A 15,756-nucleotide genomic window follows, 5' to 3' on the forward strand; every position below is an offset into this window, starting at 1 on the left:
GTTTATGTTCCCACAAAACGTTAGGGCACGTCTACAAACATGCAACTTCTACTGACGCACAGAGAGGCCACGAAGAAAGGAATAAGGCAGGTTGTAACACACATCAAGCCCATTAGAGAAATACAACACCTTAGCACAAAGGGTTTGACATGACATGAATCTCCTGAAGCAAAAAACACACAAACAAGCCCACTCAAGACTTTTCAATTAGCATTGAAAGCTGCAGAGTGAAAGGGTTGCCTTTGGTGCACGGCCTTCTTTAGATTTCACACACGTAAGCAGGGCTTTGAAATCAAATTTGTAATCCAGGGAAGTCAGACACTCCTCTTTTTCAAGCGGTTTGTTGGTGAAACGACATTCAAGTATTTGAAATTCCCTACATTTCTGAAGAAGTGATACAAAACTGTACATAGAGACTGCTCACGTGTGATGGCACCCCTCTAAGAGACTTAGCCTCCTCATTCATCAAACACAACATCCATAAGCCAAATAAAGACACCACGGCACAGCGCTCTGCTCACAAAAGAGTCACATCAAATCAGTTCTGAAACGGTTCAAACACCTCTAAGTTATTCATGGTCACAGAAATAATAAAGCACGTTAAGCTCCATTTCCATAAAACAATACTTTTATTAGACAATTATTCTGGTCTGTTCCACACTGTGGGTCTCTAGGGGCGGTCAAAGAGTGCCTGAGGGTATTCACTCAGCAGGCTGCACTGATAACTACCTTTTCCTCCCAAAATGCAATTAGCAGTTATTTTTCCTCCCCTAGAAATCTAGCATGTTAGCCTTGTTTGGCTTTGATAAAGCGGTCTTATCTGAATACCCTGCACACAGCATGTTTTCAGCCTCCAGCAGACTAACTTTTATTAAAAACCCCTAAGGAAAAGCTAAAAAGTTGGTATGCTCAGAAACTAGTCTAATGAAAAAGAGATTCCTTGCTTTCACGCTTACTGTTATGGGGAATGACATATGAGCAGAAGATACATCGGTTCACGTCACCCGTTTTCTAGCTAGTGTTCATGTGGATGTGACTTACAGTCGACGTTCTGGTTGCCTTCTCGCTTCAGCATTTGGACAGCGCCCACATACTTCTTCAGCTGGACCTTCAGCACCTCATTTTCTCTGCAAAACAGACAGAGATTCAGCACTGGACAATGCAATACACCCACAACAGGTCATCAGATTTAATTATTATTCATATTAGACATGTACAAGCCATCAATTTTTCCATTTATGGTATGTATGAGTACACACAGAAACTCATGTATCTAGCTTTCCTCCACAATGAAACACTCGCTTCTGAAGATGCTGTGAACTAGTGTACCAATCAAAATATGAAGAAAAGTCAGATTATACACATGGACAAAGAAAAAAGTTTTGAGGCGTAATGGTGAGGAATCTAACCAAAAAAAAAAGCTGTTAAGCTTGGCAGTGGTGGTGATAGGATCATGCTCATGTTTTGCTGGTACTGGGTCAAAGAATAAGGCTAGCCCTGGACCACACAGCATTCTGGATGAAGATTCACCATCAAAAGAAAACAAAAATAGCTAAAAACATTTAATGTGCTGATTTTAGGGGCAGTAGTGGCTCAGCGCCGGGCTATCGATAACAGGGTTGTGGGTTTGATTCCCGGGCTCGGCAAGCTGTCACTGTTGGGCCCTTGAGCAAGGCCCTTTACCCTCTCTGCTCCCCGGGCGCTGGAGTTGGCTGACCACCGCTCTGGGTGTGTGTACTCACTGCCCCTAGTGCGTTAGTGTGTGTGTGTTCACTACCACAGATGGGTTAAATGCGGAGGACACATTTCGCTGTACAGTGTACACTGTACAGTGACAAATACGTGCACCTTTACCTTTTTGCCTTAGTGTTACTGCACAAATCTGCAGCTGCAAAATTTGTTCTTAGAAGAACATTCAATGATTGTGAGGTCTGGAGGGTGGTAAGTATAATGTTCTGAGGTCAGAGCCTTTTTTTTAAGTAGTCTGATATTTCTGAATAAGAACTTCTTGATAAACAGAACCACCTGTGGATTGTGTTCAGATGTGTTCTGGAGCTTGACTTTCTTTCCTCTCTCATGCATCAGAGCATTAGGTGTTGGGTATTTGCTGGAGACAGGTTTGGTGGTCGATCAGGCCATGCATGGTTGTATGACGGCCCATTTTGTTGGTACTTGTTAATCCCTTTTTAAACTTAAATTTTTGGAAGGGTGGTCATTTTAGAACAGTACTATAGATAGATGGATAGGATCGACAGGTAAATGGACAGATATGCAGAACAATCTAATTGGTAAAGAGATACAGGTCATTGTCATTATATTATCATTTAGTTTGACCGACAGACCATTTGGATTGTGTTGTGCTATATGCACAGCAGAAACAATTACAAATATTTACATACTCACACACAGTGCGAAGACACCAGAGAGCAAAAATGACAAACTGCAGATGGCAACGTCAGCTCATAAAATAAAGGATCTGTCACAAACTAGACCACCAAAAATCTAAAAGAATGGCTGCAGTGTGTGGAACCAGCGCACGCTTCTCTCCCACCTCGTTTAATAAAAACCTTATTCAATTCTGGGAAAGCGCTTTACAGCTGCCGGTGAGTAACTTTTGGAAGGCTATTTCCAAAGCTGTGGGCTACGTGGTGTGTGCTCTTACACCAAGCTTGGCTGATTACTGCTGGTTTGGGAAAAATCAATCAAAATCAATTCAGGTTTGCGTGGCTGTGAAAAGAAGCCCTTCCTGTTCTCACGGAATGCCTCTCGCAGCTCGCTTATCACACCCCTATTTTACGGCCTTCAATAGCCAGGAGGAAATGGAGGATTTCCGGAGGCGTCCAGCACGTTCTCAAAGGGAGAGCCTGCATCGTTATCGGGAGCTGGCGAGTCGTGCACAATTCCGCTGTGATTTAATTAAGGCTAATAAATGGCAGCTTCTCTGTGGGGAGCTCGCCACAGCTCAGGTCCACCACATCCATCGTTTCCATTGTCCCTGCTGGACAGACCTTCTAATTCTCCCATGCCATCCAATTCATATTACAGAAATTAAGATGCCACACAAAGACAGTAGCGCCTGGGTGTCTCTGAAGGGCTTCAGGGGCACAGCTAGTGTAATACACGACCATAAGGGAAAGATCTGTTTATCTAATGAGCACCACCTTGGGCAGTCACTGTAGATCATGTATTACACTCTTATGTCATGCTCCTGCCTGGCTGAGCGCAGTAATTAGGAGGCTAAGAGGAGCCATTCTTGATCTACAGTACAGCCACACAGTATGGAAGAGGCTGCAGGGCCAAAAACATTACATAACCAAGAGTGTTTGCTTTTTTACTCCATTATAGAGAAATTCCATATGAAAAAAAGAAAAAAAAAAAAAACACATACAGCCATTGGCCAGCACACTCCTGGGGCCTGGTTACAGGTTGAATGATCATCCAGTACTAACTGCAGAATTGCAGTATTATATAGGCATAATTCTTGCTAAATGTACAATCTAGGCCAATAAACAAGTCAACCAACAGCTGCTTTAAAGCAGACAGTAAATAAACAAAATGTACAAATGTTTGTGGACACCCTTTGTAATTAACACTTTCAGCTACTTTAAGTTGCACCCATTGTCTAGTACCTAGAAGTACTGTCAATAGAACTCAATGGAGCCGAGAAATACAAACTTATTGGCATCATGCCTAATGCCTGGTGCAGACTAGAATGGTATAAAGCCTGCCCAGCATTAAGCCGTGGTGCAATGGAACGGTGTTCTCTGGAATGATGGTGCTCCATCCAGTACTTTAGGGATGAGCTGGGGAGATAATCAGTCAACATTCTAACCTCACAAAGGCTCTTGTGGCTGAATGCAATCAAATCCCCACAGCAAAGCTCAAGAACATAGTAGAATACCCTCCCTAAACAGTAGAGAGAGAGTTACTCCAACAAAAGAAGCATACATTCTTATTTAATAACCTTGATTTCAGAACAAACACTGAATAAGTATGGTATCCCAATACTTTTGGGTCCCACCTTTAACAGCTCATCCTATGTCAGGGGTGAACGGATGGAGACTGGTTTTCTTGTTTTGTCTTCAATACTGAGCCTGGTTTTCTTAATCACAGTCAACTATAATTATCAGCTAGCAAGTAGCTGTATATGCAAAGAACCAGCACAAGTCAGCCAAGTTTATCAGAGTCTGCAGAAAGGCAGGTTTGCCTGTGGGTCCAATGAGATCTGTAAAGTGATTGGCGGGCAGGATCAAATGTTCAGCAGCTAGAGCGGACAGGTACTATCGATCTGTGACAGAAGCAGGCTTGGGTGCTAAGACTACTGGAAAAGAAAACAGGCTGCGGATTTGTACAGAGAAAAAAAATAAAATAAATAAACTTTAACATGACGTGAACAAAAAGCACAAAAAAAAAACAAAAAAACATTATTAAAGTTAGTTTTACATTAAGTCAGCAGAGCAGGTCAAGTTGAAGGTTGAAGGTGAAGGTTGTGTCAAAACAGGCAGACGCGGGCCTGCTTGACATGGATGAAGCAAGAGGTTTGAACAGTGACCCATGCAACTGATACTTCTTTCTTTAATTTGGGCAGACATAGCCATTCAACTTTCAATGTGGGAGATTTTCTGTAAAGAATAACTGCCATGATCAAAGCATGTCAAAAAGAGAAAAACATTGCAAAAATGGAGATGAAAGGTTTTTGCGAGACAACAAAATTGGTTCCATAAGAACCAATACAAGTCGATACCAAGATACTTGTCTTATTTAAGGCATTTAGCAGACGCTCTTATCCAGAGCTTACAAAAGTGCTTTGCTATTTACCCAAGAAAAACCTCAAAAGGTATGAACCTCAAGCTAGTTTGAATAGACTAATAATTCAAAGATACCTTTAAGTTTAGACTCTACTAAACACAAGTCAGTAAGGTGTCCATATAACTCTACTATTCGCAGTATAGAAATAAGCCTGGACTTCGAGCTTCTGTAGAAGGAGTGACCAGTGAGTTCTTAAAGGTGATGGCAAGATCGTTTTTAGGTCCAGCAGTTCCTGGGATGTACAGCGGCTCAGTCTTGTTGGGGTCTCCAATGCCATGCGCCATGTTGCTATTACCTACTTATAGCATGGTACGGTTCTAAGGTCAAAACACAGCCAAGTCTTCAAACAAGGAAGCTGTAACTGATCGAAAATGATCACTGAATCGCACTTCATGGCTATAAGCCATATGCTGAACTTCATACTGACAGTATGAACCAGGTCAATGAGCTTCTTGTTTTAATCAACAAGTTTACCTGGTTGTGTTAATGTCCACGCTGGGTACCACTGTGGACATGTTGTGTCCTAGCAGGTTGAGTGAGTTTTATAACATAGTTTTATTAAATGCTTGAAAGCTATATGCTACTGTTTTGTTATATGACATTTTTGTCTTATTTATTACACTGAGGCCATTTGCAATATTATTTTTCAGATTTCAGGCAGCTGGGCACTGCAATAAAAATGCTATGCCACCATAAAGTTGATTAGTTGTGGATTTTTTGGGCACAACGTTGTTTTGTTATGTCTTTTTTATTAATATTATTAACCAAAGGATTTATCCCATTATTGTCGCGGTCAAGATACCTTTCCGCAGAACTGTTAAAATACTTTTATTGCATTTTTTGTTGTGATATTAAAATTGGTCAAGAATCATAGAATTTCAGTGGTATTTGTACTGACTACCGACTTATGTTAAAGCGGCATCCCTTATATATTCAGCTTTTACTGTAAACAAAAACAAATTAGCCTTGGCAATGCAAGACCCCTTTAGAAACAATGCCCTAAGGTTGAGTCGAAGGTTGGAGATTTAGAGTAAGCAAGAAAAAAATCGCTATAGGCTTGCCTAATTCTGCATAATTATGCAGCCCATGGTTGTCTCCAGTGTGCTAATCACCACTACTCCATAAACTAGCGACAATGGAAAGGTTTCTTAGTATTAGGGATGCACTAATCCTATACTAGGATTGGATATCAACCCTGATACTAACAAATTTAGCCAGAGTATCGGATAATTAGGCTGACCCACGGGACCGATCCATTCACTGAACCGGATTCCTGCACTGTCTGTATTCTAGAATTCATAACTCATGATTAGAGTAACATACGGACATGATACACAAAGCAAACAACAATAGTTTTCCTATCTAACCAGCACAGTGATGACCATCATACCAGTCTTTAACCATCAGCAAGTAATCCAGCTCAGAAAAACAGCCAAAATCCACACACATCGCCTTCAGCAGCCTGCTCGGTTTATTCCCTCAACTCCCCTGTGGCCACTTCTAAAATCCACAGCTTTGCTGTTTTTACTGTTTTTCAGCCATAGAGAGACGAGCTCTGAACTGTATGGTTGGAGACTTCCACCTGTAATGGAGGACAGCCGAGAGCGAGGGGGAGGGGGTAATGACGTGGTGAGGTATATGGTTTATTAAATCAACAACTCGACCCTTCCTCTCTAGAGAGTCGCCCAGGTGCTTGTTCAGTCTCTCGTCACTTCCAGACTTGACTACTGCAACTCTCTTCTGGCTGGTCTCCCTCTGCGCACCAACAGGCCCCTGCTACTCATCCAGAATGCAGCGGCACGAGTCGCCTTCAATGTTCCTAAATTCTGTCTCTATTTTATGTCTCTCCACTGCTGCATTCTCTTCACTGGCTTCATGTAGCTGCTGCCTGCATCAGATTCAGAACCCTGACGCTGCCCTACAAAGCCAAGAACGGACCAGCCCCTCCATACTTGATGGCAATGGTCAAAAGCCGATCCGCACTTAGAGCCCTTCAAGCTTCAAGTACGGCTCAGCTTGACCCGCCATCCCTCAAAATCCGCAGAAGACAAGCGTCCAGGCTTTTTTATGTCCTGCACCAAAGTGGTGGAACGAGCTTCCCCTGGGTGTCCGAACGACCGAGTCGCTCGCTGCCTTCAAAAGCAGGCCGAAGACCCACCTCTCCCAATAACACTTGGATGAAAAGCGAATAGAGTACTATGGTCACCTTATTGTCTTGTGTTTAGTAGTGTCTAAAGCTTAAAGGTGTCTTTGAACTATTAGTCTATTCTAACTAGCTGAGGTTTTCTTGGGTAAATAGCGAAGCACTTTTGTAAGTCGCTCTGGATAAGAGCGTCTGCTAAATGCAGTATCAGAACAGAAAAAGTCGGATCGGTGCATCCCTACTTGGTATCAGGTCAAAGTCAACAATGTGGACTTATAACAAGTAGCAAAGTAGGCTCATAAAAATGCACTGTAGAATGCTAAATGTCTGAAAAGGCTTGTGTAAATGCCTGTGACAACATTGCACACATTCAGAATGTCAGAACATACAGATTTATAGCTTATTAGAGACAAAAGAAAACTGATAAGATTATTATTTTATCCATAGAGGTTGTGTCTAATGTAAACATATTGTTCACATCACTGTCTTCTATGATAATTCGTGCAAATGTATTCCTAGAGTTATTACCAATTAGATGGAAATGAATTCTAATCAAATAAACTGAGTTCCATGTTGTGTTTCACAGACTGAAGCAAAATTTCACATCCAAATACATTCTGTTGCTCTTGCATGGCAACACCACTGGAATCCCTCCGTAATGCTCCCATCTTTTATTTGAAGCGATAAAAAAGAAAGAAAGAAAGAAAGAAAGAAAAGAAAGAAACTGCTACACAGCATTGTGCAGCCAGGCTCCCCTTTTAACTCTCTGAGGTACTTTCTGTCAAATCTACACAAGATGTAATTTTGATGGTTCCACAGCAGCATGAACTCAGTAGGCACTCTGGGTTTTAGTGGTCTCTTGTAATGAGGACGTATCTGTGTGATTCCTACTGAGCATGCCAATGTGCTCGCAATAGCATGTAGCTAATGAGGAAACTTCTGGTGAAACATATCTGATGACATTAACATTTTAATGGATATACATGAAGTTAATCTGTGCAATTTTCTTTTAATCCTCCCAACTGTCTGAATTAACATTTCCATCAATAAAATGGGAGGATTCTTTGTGCTTCCTGGAGCTTATCACTACTGCCTCCACCATTTTAAAAGCGTGACAGGGGTGCTAGAGAGCATCCCCTTTCACAACTTTATTAAAATCTAATTGCACTAGTGAACCATTTTAAAGCTGCTGAAAAAGTCATTCAAATGTCATTCAAAGCTTTACTCACTGAAAAAATGTGCTAAAGAGACACTTTAAAAGCACTTTGACTTTGTTTACACTCAAACAAACTATGTAGTCTATATGTCTAAATGTGTCATTGTTTTTTATTTGTCCACATGCTAAAATATAGCATGTTGTCCAATAATACCCCCCCCCCAGAAGCTCTGGTGTTTGTTTAATTAACCAAACCACTGATCAGCACAGTGATTTATCAGTCTACTCATGCTTTAGTGGAGTTCAGTAACACTGAGATAAATAACTGATCAGCACAGTGATTTATCAGTCTACTCATGCTTTAGTAGAGCTCAGTAACACTGAGATAAATAACTGATCAGCACAGTGATTTATCAGTCTACTCATGCTTTAGTAGAGCTCAGTAACACTGAGATAAATAACTGATCAGCACAGTGATTTATCAGTCTGCTCATGCTTTACTAGAGCTCAGTAACACTGAGATTAATAACTGATCAGCACAGTGATTTATCAGTCTGCTCAGGCTTTAGTAGAGCTCAGTAACACCGAGATAAATAACTGATCAGCACAGTGATTTATCAGTCTACTCAGGCTTTAGTAGAGCTCAGTAGCACAGATAAATAACTGATCAGCACAGTGATTTATCAGTCTGCTCATGCTTTAGTAGAGCTCAGTAACACTGAGATAAAGAACTGATCAGCACAGTGATTTATCAGTCTACTCAGGCTTTAGTAGAGTTCAGTAACACTGAGATAAAGAACTGATCAGCACAGTGATTTATCAGTCTACTCAGGCTTTAGTAGAGCTCAGTAACACTGAGATAAAGAACTGATCAGCACAGTGATTTATCAGTCTGCTCAGGCTTTAGTAGAGCTCAGTAACACTGATATAAATAACTGATCAGCACAGTGATTTATCAGTCTACTCAGGCTTTAGTAGAGCTCAGTAACACTGAGATAAATAACTGATCAGCACAGTGATTTATCAGTCTACTCAGGCTTTAGTAGAGTTCAGTAATAATGATCTACACTAAGATAAATTATCTTTTAAGAAACCAAATATAATTGAGACAAGTATTCATATACCTAGACTACTTACCAAAGTAAAACCAATTTAAACAGCTTAAACAGCTTCTTTTGCAGTAGAAAAAGTAGTAGTGACAACAATAATAGCATCAGATCGATAAGCCTATTAAGACTGTTCGCCTACACCAGCTTGTACAGCATGCCCTGCTGTTAAGATGACGAATGCTGGTTTAGTGCACATCAGAAATGTATCCAACGAGTGTACCTCAGGTCTGGGATCACTCTTAACAGGGGGCAGTGCCCGATTCGTATACCCCACCCCACACACCTCCCTCCCTCCCTAAAAAGCCTAAATGGATTCTCTCAACATAAAGCCATTAGTGAAATTGGATCACAGAAAGGTATCAGAAGCACAGGCAATACCATCAGGGAGCAGGAACAGAGTGAGCCGCACAGGCTCAGAGTGCCCTTCACAAGGGCTAATGAAGGGGAATGGCACAGCGGTCCCCAGAAGATGGAGCAATGGAGGGACAGTTCAAAGTAGACATGTCTGCTGTGTGTGGATGTCACACTATGCGGTGTGCTCACGTGTTAAAGAGTGCTAGGAAGGTAATGACTATGCACCACAGCTGCAACTGACAAGTTCAGGACCTACCTCCACACAGCCACCCCTCCCCCCACCCCACTCTAAGTGTCCCCAAGGCTCCAGACAGGGAAAATGTCAAACACTGAACCTTATGGCAGGTCAGCCATTATGCAGGGACAGCCATTCATTTTAAAGTGTAATAGAACATCGACATTAACATTGATGCGCTACTGTACTGACCTGGGGTCAAATAGCATTTCAGAAGGGATCACGGCAGCAAACCCACATTAACAGATGTTCTCCAGGTGCAACCTAACATCCAGCAGCTGTTTGTGCAAAAACATTTAAGGTGGTCTAGCAGTGTCTACAAACATCTGGACACAGTGTATGTCTACGCTGCAAAAGAACACTGGGAACGTGATGGTGAGGCAATATTGCGGATTGCTAACAGTGAAAGTCTTGTGCAGCCTTCCTTCTCCTGCAAGTCCTGCAACGCTCACGACTGTCCTTGGAGACACGTCTATACTGTAAGACAACAAAGAAAATCCCTGTAAATATATATATATATATATATATATATATATATATATATATAAAAACAAATGCACATCAAAGCTGTAAGTCAGAAGCTCGGCCTATTACACAGGTGAGGGGCAGAGTACACAAGCCTTCCCGCTCCCCTTTAGCCTCTTTCTGACACAGCTCTCTCTCAGTGGAAATTATGGCAACTCTTGCATCCAGCTCCCAGCAGATGCCTTCCTACTACAGCGCTAAATGAATCGGCTTGTTCGCTCACACAGAGCTTTATCCCCACGAGAATCCGCTACGCTACAGCTCAAGAAACGCCAGCGCAACCAAGACGTCTCTACCACAACACGCCACGAGCAGAGGAGGGCTGCTTTCTTTTCCCTGACACAGTGGACAGCCAGTAAGACCACCTACCCACATCGTGAACGTGCTTTCACCCAAACTGTCTTCTCTGCACTGGCCAGCTTCTCACACGATGGGTGAAGTTTAACGTCATAGTGAGCCAGGCAGCGTTCTGGCTGAGGAGGTGAGAGTGTGCAAGCGCGTGAGTGTATGTGTGTGTCTCTGCCTGGCGCTGAGCAAAGCCCACGTCTTAAGCACTGCCCACTGAGCCGGACTGAATCAATGCTGCGTGGCCTGTGAGCACAGCTCCAAAGATCTCCCACCAAGCAGCCCTCCCCTTATTTTTAGTCTTTATTGACTTGGCTAGATTACATTTGAGTCAGACGCTTTGAGTGACTCCCTCTGCCTAAAGTCTAAAAACTGAAGACTGAAGAAGTCAAAATAGGACTGGCTTAAGACACCCACGCTGCTACGCTCAAGCAGGAAGCATCGAAATGACAGAGGGAGCATTTTACAGACACTGTACCAACCAAAACTGTAGCCAATCCATTCCCACAATCTATTCATGCACATGTTAGCGAAGATAGAATTGATAGGTGCCATTAGTCCAATGTTAATGAGACCAACAGCACTTCCTCATGAGATTCTTTCTGGAGCCCCAGGTCACCAAGTGTGCAAAAAAGCTATGATCATTTTATTCAACATTTAAAAGGTGCATTTCCCCTCCTTTTCTTAATTAATCAAATAAAGAGTAAAGTATGTAGAATACTAAACAGACTAAACCCTAATCAGCAGAGCAATGGGATCAGAACATGTGCGTTATGGGCAGAGAAAGCCTGTTCGATAAAAAGCTCTCCAGACCAGAGCCTTGTTTATTCTGAGCTTCTGTCAGTCACTTAAGATGCACTTAGGACAGCGCCCCATTACTCCACCACCACTATCTCCTCCCCGCCCCATTTCTCCACCACCACCATCTCCTCCCCGCCCCATTTCTCCACCACCACCATCTCCTCCCCGCCCCATTACTCCACCCCCAGTATCTCCACAATGCCCCATTAATCCACCCCTATTCCAACGCCCCATCACTCCATCCCTATTACAACGCCCAGTCACTCCATCCCTATTACAACGCCCCCATCACTCCACCAACAAATCAACGCCTCATTACTCCACCATCATCTCCTTAACGCTCCATTACTCCACCCAATCTTCTCAACACTCCATTAATAGCTAAAAATTGTGTTCTACTGTGGAGACCAAAGTCACGATTGCAAATTCACTTATGGCTTTTACGGTTGTAAAATTTCCTGCCATTTCCCTCGGGATCTTATAAAATAAGTGTAATCTTATAAGATTAAGTTATAAGCTAAATGTTTTTTGACAATAAATAAAACATTATGTAGATGTTTTGTTGATGTTTACCCACTGCTCAGTTTCAGTTTCAACTTTTATTTTGAACAGTAGCTACAGAGTTTAAAGTACAGAGTTTAATTTTCCACTGATTTAGCTTTTCATGCTGTAACTTGACGCAATTGAATCAACAGAGCTTGCATAGAAAAACCTGCACTGAAAAACCTACATAAAACACTTGGTGGTTATTTATAATAGCAGTGTCTATATTTCTTGTTAAAAGAAGAGTGAAAGACAGGCAGAAATAGACAGACTTCAGAGGATTCATTATATAAAACAATGAATTGAAATGGGCTTACAACTTTACGACAAAGTAAGAAGGGTAAATCATGGGTAAATAAAGATTACAGGAAGATAAATCAAATCATAGCTGGTTGAATCCACATAAATCCAAGCCGGGAGTCCGCATCACCTCACCTTACAGAGCACCAACAAACTTCATCGCTTCTCAACGCTACCCACTGAACAGCCACTGAAGAGAAAAGAGCGGAGATGCCTAAAAAATGACTTCTAATTATCTGACGAAAACAAAAAGGCTCAGTGCAATGTTTGAGAGAAGAGCATGGAGGCACAACAAGCTTGATGAATCATCTCAAATATGTAAACATAGTTATCACTGTCGATCTGTTTATTGCGAGGAAAATCACACATTATTACTGCTGTTACTACTCTCAGAGAAAAGTAGGCACCACACACCCCTAGAACAGCTGCTCTACCACTCCTAGATCTCCAAAATTAAAAAAAAGAGGAGTGCGTAAGCTTATTAGATCTCTATGAAGTTTACGCTTTACTCACATGTGAATGAAAAAAAGTGATTGGACAGCTATAAGAAGCATACACAGCATTCACTGATGTGAAGCACTGTAAGCTACTTGAGTACCAACAGCACACCCTACTTTTGGCCAGCTAAGAATAAGTGAATGAGTAGCTCAGTAAATAAAAGGAGCACAAGCCAAATAAATGAGGTGATTTGCATCTAAAACACTCAATTTGAAGGACCTTTAAAACACACCTCTAGCACGGAGTAAAATGGAATCTGACAGCCAACTAAAATCTCAGACCAGAAATCGGAATCAGATTTATCGGCCAAGTATGTTCACACAAACAAGGAATTTGTTTCTGGCTGTTGGTCCTTATTAAACGCGTCTAGTGTGAATGACCCTTTATTGCTTTGAAAGGTAATTGAGAAATTGAGAATGAGCATTTAGGTAAACGGTCAGAACCATCAGTGTCTTAAGTATCTGAAGCCTGAACATGCTGTTCTGCCATTCAGAAAACTAACCTCTGGTACTCCTGAAAACAGTTGCCCAGGTTTTGCTTCAGAGCTGTGGGGTCACACCATGTCTGATAACTGATAGCAGAGCTAGGCATTACGTATTGTTATTGATCTCCAAAGAACAGCTTTTCTTTTTGCAGCTTGCAGGTGTAAAACGAAGGAGTTATGTTTTGTTAAATGTAGAGTGCAGACAGGCTTGCACAAATCACACTTTAAGTCAGAACTGTCCGATGTTCACCACAGTTTGGGTGTTGACAGTGACTTGGTATCAACAGGTACTTGAGTTTTAAAATGTCCTTAAACACAAAGTAAAGGGCGAGTACCTGCCCAGGGCCTGGACTTTGGCAGCATGTCTCTCCTCCAGATCAGCCAGCTTCTTCTTCAGACTGTCCACCTCGAGCCGCAGAGCGGCCGAGTGCTCCATCTCTCCGTCCAGCAGACTGCGCAGAGACCTAGACCCAGCAACACACACCATGCATGCTCAGCAGGACAAAACAAAAGGACTCCAGCGGCAAGTGTTCAACTCACAGCTCTAGTGATACCCACTGCCACAACATACAAACACTGTGACTTCTGATGTTTAAATGGTAAAGGTTTATAAGAAAAAAGTGGGGGGGACCCTACAAGGAAAAGGCTTCAAAAAAAAAAAAAAAATGAATTAATTAATTTATTAAGTCATCAAGAAAGTTTTTTTAAGACAGAAATTTCATTACCATAAAGCAAACTATAATATCCGAAATCATGATTATAAACAATTATTAAAGCAATTTTTATGACTTTTTAATCATCAACACATGCCTACAAGCATCTTCTAAAATTTCCATTTCTGTATGGAAGCATATTCTAAAGCATACCACCTTTATTTGCTTATAAACAAACCCTGAATGTGCCATACATGAAAGTATTAGCACATTAACTAATTTTTTTATTATAAATTCAGAAATGTGCTCTAAAATGTTTTAGAAAAAAAGTTTATTTATATAAATTTATACATTTAAGCAGGGGTGCCGAAACATTTGCACAAGACTACACATACACAGTTGTGGAATACCACAGGCAATACCACACCACACCATTAATAAAAAATATTATTTTGCCTGTTGAAGCATATAAGACATCTTCAGATCATACTTTTTTTCCCAAATGACAATGTTTAAACACTCATTGAGGGGAAGGGAAAAAAAAAAATGAAACACACTTACGTGTTCTGCTCAGTCAGTTCGTCTTTCCTGTTCATCATGGCCACAATAGCTTGGCGTAGTTCGACTGGGGAAACAGAACCTAATCTTAATAAGGCATCAAAAGTTTAAAAAAAAAAAAAAAAAAAACGACTGGAGCGTGACTGAATTTCCCCTCCACCATGGAGGTGGTGAGGGGGGAGTGCTCCGCTTCTGAAAGAGCAATAATAAGACTCAATATCATGCTGAGATTAAGTGTCCCATGCAGACCTGTACTTTTTTTTCCAATAATGGATACTGTTCCAGATTGCTGGCATTTTCATTTGTATAGCACCATGGAACTAATAAAGGGAACTTCGTGGGGCTTAAAATACCAGCCAGACATTAATTTCTTTTAAGTGAAAGTGACATGAAAGGGTAAGACATTTATAACACAGCTCAGTGAGACGGTTACTCTGTTGATTTCAGTTCAGCAACCGACTATCTGTGAACAGTCAACTGGTACACAATGAGTTTTTACTGAGCAGTTTAACTAGCAACAGTTTACCCTGGAATTCAGAGCGCTCATGAAAACCTTCTTCAAACTCTAATTCTTTCTCTGTTGAAAACAGTAGTTGTTTACACTGTATGGAAAATTGATGACCCTTGCACCCCAGCCTTATTTAGCAAGTTTAAATGTACCATTAATTATTCAGTAGCTATGAATTATTCACGAAATAGTCATTTGTTCTGTATCTACTATTTTCCATACATACTAATTATTTAGTAAATAGTAATTGTTCTGTACCTACTAATTAAGTATCTAGTAATTACATACATAGCAATTATTCAATAAATAGTATTTTTTCTGTACCTATTACTTAAATGCATACTAATTATTCCATGCATATTAATTATTCAAGAAATAGTAATTCTTCAATATCTACTAATTATCATTTCATATATACAAATTATTCAGTAAATAGGTCATCATTCGGTATAGTTATTGTTCTGTACCTATCACATTAGTACATACTAATTATTCCACATATTTATTCAATAAATATTCACCTGTTCTGTACCTACTCATTTAGTACCTACTAATTACACATATTATATTATACAATTATACATACTAATTATTCAATCAATAGTAACTGTTCTGTATCCACTAATTATTCAGCGCCTACAAATTATTCAATAAGCACTAATTATTCAGTATCTACCTATTTAGAATCTACTGTCAAACTAATATGCAACTTTTATGAAGTATGTGCCTACAAAC

At 40.8% G+C, this 15,756-nt stretch overlaps 1 protein-coding gene across 1 annotated transcript in view; it reads right to left on the reverse strand.

Annotated features, from left to right (window-relative positions):
• The window catches only part of snx29 (sorting nexin 29), a 164,471-nt gene that overhangs the window by 125,086 nt on the left and 23,629 nt on the right, over positions 1-15,756 (reverse strand). Inside the window, exons 12-14 of the mRNA XM_072667776.1 lie at positions 14,517-14,580; positions 13,638-13,766; positions 1,042-1,127 (exon numbers count right to left, since the gene is read on the reverse strand). Of these exons, the coding sequence (XP_072523877.1) occupies positions 1,042-1,127; positions 13,638-13,766; positions 14,517-14,580 (279 nt within the window). The remainder of the gene's footprint in view (positions 1-1,041; positions 1,128-13,637; positions 13,767-14,516; positions 14,581-15,756) is intronic.

Source organism: Salminus brasiliensis, chromosome 22 (genome assembly GCF_030463535.1).
Source record: "Salminus brasiliensis chromosome 22, fSalBra1.hap2, whole genome shotgun sequence".
In the NCBI taxonomy this organism is placed as follows: Eukaryota; Metazoa; Chordata; class Actinopteri; order Characiformes; family Bryconidae; genus Salminus; species Salminus brasiliensis.